Source organism: Sinocyclocheilus anshuiensis, unplaced genomic scaffold, assembly GCF_001515605.1.
Source record: "Sinocyclocheilus anshuiensis isolate Anshui unplaced genomic scaffold, SAMN03320099.WGS_v1.1 scaffold109, whole genome shotgun sequence".
NCBI classification, from domain to species: Eukaryota; Metazoa; Chordata; class Actinopteri; order Cypriniformes; family Cyprinidae; genus Sinocyclocheilus; species Sinocyclocheilus anshuiensis.
The window spans coordinates 70998-82590 of NW_015539824.1; the positions used below are offsets into that span (position 1 = coordinate 70998).

Below are 11593 nucleotides of genomic sequence, written 5' to 3' on the forward strand. Positions count from 1 at the left end.
AATTTTATGTTTATATATTAAATATATTTATATATAATATAAAATATAAGAATATAAATATATAAATGTATATGCATGTAAATATTTCCAAAATATATGCTGTATGTGAGTGTATCTATATATACATACAGTACACACACATATATTATGTAAACACAAATTTTTGGATGCGATTAATCGCGATTAATCATTTGACAGCACTAATATACATGAATGAATGAATGAGGCATTTATATAGCGCTTTATTGTGTATTGCTGTACACCCAAAGCGCTTTACAATCATATGGAGGGTCTCTCCTCAACCATCACCAGTGTGCAGAATCCACCTGAATGATGTGACGGCAGCCACAGGACAACAGCAGCAGTGCACTTACTACACACCAGCTACAGGTGGAGAGGAGAGAGAATGATAGAGCCAATTCAGTGAATGGGGATATATGTATATGTATATTCTAAGAGAATAATTAAATGGCATGACAACATCAGCTAATTGACTCATAAATCATATGCCAGAAGAATCATAAATGAGTATTGTAAAGTATACTGCAGTCATAACCTTCCTGACAATTTTCTAGTAATTAAGCTAATTATCAGTAGATTCATCACTAATGAATCATTACTGAGATATAAAGTAATGTTTTGTAGCCAGTAATTTATAAACCCTCCCTGAGCATATTTGAGACATGACATAATTTAGTGCCAATACATTTTTGTTCAATCATTATAGTTTGTGCTTTATATTGATTTCCTGCACACTGATTAAATCCTAATATGGTAATAAAACAGTTCTGGAATCAACAGAAGTAAAACTCTTGCGTTATCTATCACAAGGGAACCTGAAACAGGAAGCAGCAGAACTTCTGCACTTTTGAGACAGAGAACAATATGTGTTCTTTTATATTTAGACCTACGCTGTTGTTTTGTCCCTTTGCACAAAGAACATGACGTACACGTCTACAATGTATCAAACACAGAGCTCTGTCTGGAGAACTCATGCAAAGAAAATAATGCTTTACTATCTTTTTCACTTTCATAAACTTTTCTTTGCTACAAATGTTTTTGTACTGTTATTTTGGCCTACTCGTATCACAAGCAGCGTTTCACCAGATTGTGGTGTCAATTTGTTTCGCTAGACGTACAACTTGTTTAACTTTATTATCTGAAAAACATAAGATTCTTGTACACAGTATTTTGAAATGTAAGACACAGTTTAATTGCATTGCATTAGACAACAAAACATCAAAAGCGATCGCTGATAACCAGCTAGTCGAATGATTATTTTAGTGCATGAAGTCATTTCCTAGATAGATATGTCTGAGCAGAATAACCACAGATAAAGTTCAACATATTACGTTTGAAAAACAGAAAGTGGTCTTTTTCAACAGTTCTGATGTTTTCTAATTGAAAACTTAACAAACTTATTTGTGAAATATTTTGCTTTAAAAATGTGCTTGGGTAATGTTTCAGAGTACATTTTTAATGTTTTCCCTCATATTTGAGATACCATTAGTAGTTAATAGCAAATTACCACAGTTTTAATTAAAGGAAACAACATTAGTTTGGTACTTTTGGCAGAACGTAGGATTACTGTGATAATTATGTTAAGATATATGTTATAACTATGTTATAAAAGAAGACACATGCAGCTTGATATATTTTATAAAGATATTGTTTTTCATACTAAAGTGTATTATGTATAGTATAATATAGATAATATTATAATATGTAAAGTATAATATAGATAATAACAAAAAGAAATAACAATTATTATTGTTGCTCCTACTACTATTAATATTTTGCTTTTATTGCTGTTTTTTATGTATATTGTTGTTGTTAATAATAAGAACAAGAACAACAACAACAACAACAACAACAGGAACAGCAACAACTTTTATTGTTGTTACTACTACTACTACTACTACTACTATTATTATTATTATTATTATTATTATTATTATTATTATTATTATTATTATTATTGTTGTTGTTGTTTTTGTTATTTACCTTATTACACATATAATTAGGTAATTGTTTTATAAAGAGATTGCATTTTTACTTACTATTTTGGTATAGTAAGGTGTTTATAGATAATAATATACACAAATAATAATAAAAATAAGCTAATAATAATAATATTTTATTTTATTTTATTTTATTTTCCTGGTTGTGTCTATTCAGGGTTAAATGTCCAAGTATTTTTTAAGGCCATTGCAGATAAACTGAACAATGCGTATTGTTTTACTCTAGACACCAACTTCATTTACAGTATAAATAATTTCTGATGTCTAAAAATATATTTTTGCAAAAAAATAATAAATAAATATAAAAAACATATATAAAATAAAATAAAAAATAAAAAAGGGAACAGGAAGCAGGATTAAAGATGCTCCATGCGGCCTTAATTTTAGCCCGAAAGCAGAGTGAAGAAAAAGAGGGAAATAGTTGCTGACTGACGTCAACAGCCAGTGGTGGAAGTGCCTTCCTTTTATAGACATGCTCTCTTTGGTACATTCCTTACTCCAGTAGTGCTCGTCCCAGCAGCAGGGAGGAGAGGTCCTGACTGCTTGTGACGCAAAAGCAAAAAAAAACACTGAAGGTAGAGATGAGGGAAAAATCCCACTCTTAATCCTAACTTTTACTTTTAACCTCTGGCCATGGCAGGGTGTGGTATGATTACGTAAAGCTCTACAGATATCGTAGCGTATAACTATAACAACTGGATGTGTGAGTTTCTGTTTTAGCACAGCAAAATACAAACAGGACACTCCGAATGCCATATAAAATCCCACTCGATACAACTCAACTGCTTAATTCGTATTTCCTAAAATAGACGTGTTTTACAGGAAGTTTTCATAGGATTGTAACATTGGAAATGGAAACACCCTCCCTCCAGTCAGCAGCGAGAATACTTTACCACAGATGCAAGCCATTTGGCAGCGAGCGTCTGTGATTTAAGCAATCTCTCACTCGGCTCTCATATTTTCGGCCACATGTGTTCCTTCCACACTCCTTGCTTGGGATCCGACTTCATATTGTTCTTGGCAGGCGAATCCTTGACAGGCTTAGACAGCAACTTGCACGGGCAGAATAAAAGCCAGATGTGTTTCCATGACGCTGTGCACGTCTGCACTGAGCAGGAGTTGTGCAATTCCCTTTATGCTTCTTGAAGCAGAAATGCAATTTCCCCGATCTTAACCTTGCCCCAGCAAGAGACTTTACAGCACACCTTGAAACCCTGAAATCACGTGGATAATGTGAAACCCTCCTAGGACTTCCTGCACACTGAATAGTAAGGCTTGATTACTAGAAAAAAAAATTTTCCACTTGTCCCTCATTTTCTTTAGCAAATGTCTGGGTTGCAATGGAAGTGAATCTGTAAATGTTCAAATATTCATCGTTTCAACAGTATAGCCACAAGTCGCAAACAATATGAGTGTTAAAGTGATTTTAATGTGGAAAAATCACTTACTAAACATTTCTGTGTAAAATTATGCCCAATACAACTTTGCTATGACAACGCAGCACTGTAAACCCCAAAACGAACATAACTTTACAGCTCCAATTATACACAAGTTTTAACAAATACAGATTTTTAATGGCTTTTATTAGATTATAAGTTTTATACTTCTAAAAATTGACCCCATTTACTGCCATTGTGAGAGCCTTGCTGTTATCTTAAGTTTTGGCGACTTTTTACGAAAATAAGAGACGAGTTGAACATTTTTTTGTGGTAATCAACCTTATGTTATAAATTCTGTCTATTGAGCTATATTTGTATTGAATGCAGATCAGAACATTTATTTAAGGCAAGTTTTAACATTTTAAGTGCTTAGGTTTCACTTAAAATTGGCCCTTTTACTTCCATTGTAAAGTGCCTCTGTAACCTTTTGCCGTTTTTTTAAGAAAATGATGCCCTGTGAAAAATAAATATAATAAAATGTATTTGAAATACATTTATTTCATGCGAAGTATACTACAAATACATTTAGATATTTATGCACTCAATAAAAATTCCCTGCAATTTTGGTATACTAAACTGGTATACTTAAAGTCTGCTAAATTGGAACAACTCATTTTAATGTACTTTAATTGTGCGGAAGTAGTGCTGAAGTCCAACCAAAGAAGTACTGAAGTATATTTGATTGTCCTGAAGTGGAACTATTGCAAGTATACTTTAAGTACACTTTAAATATCTAAAGACCGATATTATTCAAATATCCGATAATCCTAATTGATTATTTGCAGTGAACACAAACTAAAAAATTCATTTCTGAAAAAAAAAAGAAAAAACAAAAAGTTTAATATCTGAATAACTGGCACTTTTACTTCCATTGTAAGTGCCATACTCAAGTTTTGCCTTGATTTTAACCATAACAAGTTGAAATTCCTTTCTGTTAATCCATATTAAACCATACATGACTTAAGTTTATTTGTGTTAAACACAGATCAGAAAATTTCTTTAAGGCAAGCTTTAACAGATTTTAAAGTGTTTTATATAAGTTTCACTTCTGAAAAATTGGCCCATTTACTTCCATTGTATATGACTCTGTAAGTGACTCAAAGAAAATTATGGAAAAAGTTGAAATTTCTTTGTGGTAATCAATATTATGCCACAAATGCTGTGGATTGATTATTTGTAGTGAACACAGACTAGAAAAGTCCTTAAATGCAAGTTTTAAGAGATTTATTTAAGAGATAAAGTGCTTTATATAAGCTTTACTTATTCAAAATTGGTGTATTTATTTCCGTTTTACAAGAGTTTTGCCTTTTTTCAAGAAAATGACAGACAAGTTGACATTTATTTGTGGTAATCAGCATTATGCCACAAATGCTGGCAGTTGAGCTTTATTTGAATTGAACCCGCACTGTAAAATTCATTTAAGGCCACTGTCGTTCTCGATTGCTTGAATCAGGCCATTTTCATGGTAATTTGATAAGGCACGCTTATAAAATCTAACCGATGGAATATTAACAGAAGTCTGTGCTCCATTTTCTTTGACATTTCTATTCACTATTTAGTCAGTGAACATAAACGTATTGCAACAAGCAGGTTAAACATTAGACATCATCCAGGCTGTCACTAACACTGTGCATTGTGGTGTGTCTTAAAACTGGTTCGTAAACAGGTGAAAGGTTAAAGTACTTTATAAACCACTATGGTCTGTTAAACATTGATAGAATGGGGTGGACGGCTAACTTACCAGAAACAAATTCAATCATTGGTTTTGTTTTGAACAATGGCCTACGCATTTATAGTCCAAGAGTTGTTATGTCATAGCTTCTATCAGTTCAGAAATTATGAATCTCACATACATCCTGAGACTAGAAGTAGAAGGAAATGAACAAAACAGCAGTTTTAATTATCTGACTTTAGGTTCGCTGCCATAGTAACCCCATGGAAACGGTTTGTTTCTCTCTACTTCCTTTTTTTGTTCTTGTTGCTTCCTCATTGCTTTTGTATTGCTGTTTATTGAATTGAATTTCATCTTATTTGGTTTCTTTTCAGGGGATTCAGATATAATAATCCACAAATTAACCATTGAAAACTCACGCTGGTTAACTACCCTTACCAAAAAGTAGTATACTTCAAGTTTATTTTAGTAAGTATACTTAAGTAAAGTTCAAGTATATTTGATTTTTGGGGCTACAGGTGCCACTCGATGTCTGCGGTGGGGATAGTTCACCCAAAAATGAAAATCTGTCATCATTTACTTACCCTCATGTTGTTTCAAACCTGTATGAGTTTCTGTCTTCTGTGGAACATAAAAGAAGATATTTTGAAGAACCTTGGTAACCAAACAGTTGATTGACTTCCATGGTATTTTTTCCCCCATAGAAGTCAATGGATATGTCAACTGTTTGGTTACCAACATTCTTCATGATTTTCTTCTTTTGTGCTCACCAGAAACTCATACATGTTTAAAACAACTTTTTTGGGGGGGGGTGAACTATTTTGTTTAAGGAAATGTCAAAAAAGATTTGAACCGTTTTAATGTAATTTTAAACATAAACACCATCAATGTAGTATATCAGTGTTGGCGTTAGTGACCATTTGAGAAGCCATTTAATGTGTGGCATTTTGTAACTATCTACTTCCTCATCGAAACTGCTGACTCTATTTGGAGAACTGTGTGTTTCCATATATTTTTTGAAGCAGTAACAAGTTTAGAGGAGCTAAAAACAAACAAGTGCAGCGTTTGCTGCATAATATATATATATATATTAAGAATCATCGGCATTTAATCTTTGTTTTTACTTTTGTGAAGTTAGTCAAACATGACTAAAATGACTTCAAAACAAACCTGTTGAACAAATGTGACTTTTTAAATGAAATTCCAATTTAAAATGAGCAGGGTCTACCGTATAAGCTGGTAAAATAAGCATATTTTCTACTCATGGAGAGCTGTCAGAGTACAGAAGCATTAGTAAACAGTGAGGTAATCACAAGCCACTCACTGTTATTGCAAATTTCAGGCTCGGCTTTACTGTGCTGTATAACAGATGCCACTGTTTGCTGTGTGAAGCGCACCAATAGCGTCCTAAAGCACGTTGAAAAGAAGAGAGAGGGAGAAGACGGGCCATTTGTGTGTTCGTCTGGTTATTTGCTTTTACTGGACTGCCACTGTTGTTATGGTTACACATCCTGTGTGTGTGTTCTGGCGATGAAGACGAGCGCAGCGAAATGGACTATAAAGTTCATTTAACTCTTAAATGTGACAGTGGCTTCTACACCACAGATATTAAGCATATAGTAAAGACTTCTGTCGAGTGGAATGACAGAGCAATTTTCTTGTCAATTTGATCAGATTTTCCTGTGGCATTTAGCAGGGCCCACACTTCCTCCTTTGGACCAAATTGCGACATGTGATATCTTAAAGTGCCATCTTCCCACACATATCACCGTTATGTTTATTTTGAGTTATGGTGGTCGTTATATTTATATAACTTGTCAGGATGTGGATAAGTTGTAAAGTGTGAGAATGAGAAGATCACATTATGTTTTTAGCTCAGAACTAAAGCACTTTTAGGGTGGATCACAGAGGTGGGGTCTTTTTTTTATATTTCATCATATATGTCTTGTAACAGTATGAATAATACAGAAAACAAGAATAGCCACTTGTACTTTTTCGTATTTTTCTTGAAATTAATTTATATTTATTTTACTATGGCTTAAACTAGATTACATTTTTACTTAAATGAGAAGTATTGTCACCAAATGACATGTGGCACAGATTGTTGAAATATCATCTTAAAGGGGTAGTTGAAAGATAGAAATAATATTATTAAATAAAAAGCTGACACTGGGGATGTACTTTTTAAAAACGGTACACACTTTTGTAACTTATTTACCCCTAGAAGGTGCACATTAGTACCTTAAAGGCACATATTAGCACCTCAAGTGTACATATCTTAAAAGTACATATTAGTAGCTTTCGAAAGGGTACTGCCCCAGTAACAGCTTTTGTACCTTTTTTTCTGAGAGTAAATAAGAAAAACAGTTGATGCATTCTTTAAAATCTCTTCAGAAGGAAAAAGACATGGTTGTTGTTGCTGTGGCCTGTAGACCGCTGTCTGGCTTTTTATGGTGCAATTCGTTGTAAATCTGCTTTGAAAGAGTATGTACTGCCAAAAGCACTATACAAATGATGCTAAGTCATTTGATCAGGTTTCACAACAAACTTATATTTGCATATTGGGATGTCTTGTAGTGTGTTTGCACTGGTTTATGAAAAAGTTAAGGGAGGCTGCAGTCAGTTAAACATTAAAGGGGTCATATGATGCGATTTCAAATTTTCCTTTCTCTTTGGTGTGTTACAAGCTCTTGGTGCATAAAGAAGATCTGTAAAGTTGCAAAGACTAAAGTCTCAAATCCAAAGAGATATTCTTTATAAAAGTTAAGAGTCAAGCACGCCTACCTAAAACGGCTCGTTCTAACACGCCCCCACATGTCTACATCACGATGTGGGAAGATTTGCATAACGCCGCCCAAATGTTCACACAAAGAAAGAAGGCGTAACTTTTATCCTCGCTGTAGTATTGTTGCTGCCGCCGCCACCATATCGTGAAGACGCTGTGTGTTTCGTTGTGAAAGCGAAACTACTTTGTTTGGCCTTCCAAAAGAGGACGATATCCACTTCGTCATGTCTAGAGCTGATCCGTGCTGTTCGCTGAGGACATACATCAACTTCACGCTGTGGATCACCGGATCGGCTTTCACCGTGGATGAAGCGAAGTCCACCCCGGGGTCGTCACATGTGGTTGCCGCAAGTCCACCGGCCTCCGCTCACTCTAGCCGGTCTCCGCTCACTCAAGGCCGCCGTGTGTGATGCTGTGTTTCGTTGTGAAAGCTTTTCAGACCGATGAGCTTTGTAAAAATTGACGCGTTTCAGAAAGGCGGGGCATAGAGGAGAAACAATAATGTACAGTATGTGGAAAATAATGTTTTTTGAACCTTAAACCGCATAAACACATTTCATTACACCAAATACACAAAATAATGTTCTTTTTAGCAACATCATATGACCCCTTTAAGAGTTATAAAGGGGTTGATTAACATGAGTTAAGGGGAAAAATTGGCAAACAGTTCAAGTGCATTTGGGTTCCTAATTCTTTAGCAATGCTCAACGTATGAAGCAGGCAATGCATAGGTTTATGTAATGCACGACACTGTCATGCGCCTGTGTAACACTCGATAAGATCTTACTGCACTCCATTAAACTGGCCAACTCACAGATCTTGAAGCTGACAATGTCACTGGAAACGCAAGACAAAATTTGAATTTCTATAGACAGCTATCGGTTGCTTCAGACTTTGTTTTGTCATATGCATATCTGTCTTGGAGATTCAGGTCAGATCTCAGTGTTGTTGTGTGAAATATCTCTGTGTATGCCAAATATGAACTTAATCCTGGTCCGAGTATTTACAAAACAGCATTTTTTCTTAGGTATGTGATGAAGTGATTTTGAAATGCAAGCATATGAGGAACGTCAGAGCTTATATTCTTGTGATTTTGTGGTGCAATTGGTAGAGAAAACATCAAGTTCAATACAACTGTTTTTTTTTTCCACAATTTGCATTTATTACATTATTTTGGTCAATTGAAATAGTTTCCATCATTTCGTGTCAACACTTCTTGATTTTTTTCAAAGGCCATGACACATGTTGATAAATAAGTAAAAAATACATTGCTATACCTTCAATAAATACTTAATAAATATATTAGTTAGGTCTATACAATTACAAAAACATTGCAAACAAAGCAAACTATTCTACAGAAATACTGTATTGTTACAGTCCCTGATAAAAGACAAGTTTCCTTGAGTAAGGACCCAACCAGGGTTGTCAAAACATTAACTTGACAGGTCTTGTCCAATATAAATATATGGTTTTTAGGTTTGTTTCTTAGTTTTCTTGTACAAAACAGGTACCTAACATCATAATGCTTTGGTTAAAATGCTACATGGAAACATTCACCCGGTATTGATTTGTAAAGTGCATTCTTTGTGAGTGAATGTATGGTCATTTTCTTAAGTTTGTCACATTGTTGGTAGATATACACAAGTTGCAAATTATTTGGGGAACTGACTTCTTCCAAAAATGGCCAGAAATTCCTTTAAAAAGTCAACCCCCTAATTCACACACTGGATATATGATATATATACATACATAATTCTATATCCACACCCATATATACATACACACACACACACATACACATATACATATATATATATATATATATATATATTTGACACAAGCTCTTCTTATGCCACTAGCATAGGTTATGATATTTTAAGGCACTTGTCTGCAATGCTTACTGCCAAAAAAAACGTCGAAAAGCAAGAAAAGCAAAAGCAAATGGAAGACAATGTCACAGAAAATAGCTAATATTATACCGTTATAAAAACCATGTCTGCTTAGGCTTTGGAGGGTAGCTTGGTATCAAAGTAATCTCCTTTAGCAATATATATATATATAATAAATCAACAGTATTAAAACTCGTTGCACATTATTTTTGACTGATTGAATGATTGGGAAGGAATGGTGGTAAAGTCCTCCTCAGTCAGACACAGACATCCGCGTGAAAACAGACAGGCGCTTCCCGCTCGAGCCGTCGAAGGTGGGAGACTCGGAGCCGCTGGAGCTGCCGGTGCTGCTGTAACTTTCACGGTCTGACAGCGAGTCTTCCGAGGAAAAGCGCTGCAGGCTGGCTTTGCTCAGGTCTTCCTTCATGTACAGCCCATTGCTGGAGCCCTGGAAGTTATTTCCGTGTCCGCAGACACACCGCGACCGAGGCTCTGGCGTGAAGGGCGCGTTGCTGTAGATATCTCCGGTACTGTGACGGCTGAAGAGGAACATGTCGCGGGAAGAGTCGCTGAAGACCGGGGACAAGATATCAGCGGGAGGAGGAGAGACCGAAGGCGCACGGGTGAAGCTCAGGGGCTCGTATAAAGTCGGGGGAGAGTTGCTGCGCGTGAAACCGGCGAAGCTGACGCTCTGACGCAGCTGACGCGGGTTCTGGTCGAGCGTCAGAGAGTTTTCCTTCTCGTGGAGGAAGTGACAGCGGCTTCCGTAAGGACAGTATCCAAACTGGTAGAAAGTGCGACAGGCTTGAGTTTTGTATTTGGGATGGCGGTATTGCCCTCGCAGCTCGCTCTCGCCGTGGGCGAACTGACATTTGCTGCCGTATTTGCAGCTGCCGTGCTCTTGAAAGCTTCGGCACAGCTCGGTCTTGTACCGGTTCGAGGGCAGGGGTGCCAGCGGAGGAAATCCGGGCGGTGGGGGCACGTCATGGGGCTTCATTCTGCTGAGGGTGTCAGTCAGACTCATGGATCGGTCTGCTTTAATAGGAAACTGGGGGTTGCTGGGTTGGCTCCAGGTGTCCGCCGGCCAGACGTCGTCGGTGAGCCAATCGGAGCTGACGCTCTTCGGTGCGACCGGGCGGGATAGGTTTAGAAACGGCTCATCTAGACCCAGGTTGATAAGATTCTGGAAAAGAAAGAATAACAATATGAATCAGGAGGATGAAAAACACTTGCCAATTCTAACACAGTGCCAAAAGGACAAAACAAAACAAAGCATGTAAACTCAATTGCATTTACCCGGATAAGACTTTCGCCCAGCGTATCGGACATAGTGAAGTGTTGTTGTAAAGGAATGTTGCTGTCAAAAATTGCGAACGAGCGCTGGAAGCGTTGTGCTGTTTTCAATAGTCTCCCAGCTCCGTTTTATGCTCATGAGCGAAAAAAAAAACCAAAAAAAAGTGGGCGGGGCGAAAATATTCCCGTATGTCGCTCCCACCGATTGCCGACGTTGTAAAGCACGGAGTATTTTTAGCCAGTGGCAAAAAAAAAAAATGTTTCAGTTTCACCAACAGGCAAAACAAGAGAGTATTGTGATTAATTTACAGTAACCTGTCGCGTTAACTGCCCCGACAGACGTTTCCCATGGCCTACAGAACCCCATTTGGTTGAGAACGATACTTTCCAGCATGTGTTTTTCTTACCACATTAATGTGGGACGAAATCAAATCCACAACAGGTTGAAATAATTAAGAACACTTTACATTTAAATAAACAATTTTTTTTATTGG

At 36.4% G+C, this 11593-nt stretch overlaps 1 protein-coding gene across 1 annotated transcript; it reads right to left on the reverse strand.

The window, feature by feature from the left end:
- Positions 1 to 9065: 9065 nt before the first annotated feature.
- LOC107684199 (zinc finger protein 36, C3H1 type-like 2) lies at positions 9066 to 11215 on the reverse strand. The gene is made up of 2 exons (XM_016480411.1): positions 11103 to 11215; positions 9066 to 10989 (listed from the first exon to the last, which is right to left on the reverse strand). Exons 1-2 carry the CDS (start codon positions 11133 to 11135, stop codon positions 10060 to 10062), a joined length of 963 nt encoding a protein of 320 aa, XP_016335897.1. The 5' UTR covers positions 11136 to 11215; the 3' UTR covers positions 9066 to 10059.
- Positions 11216 to 11593: the final 378 nt, after the last annotated feature.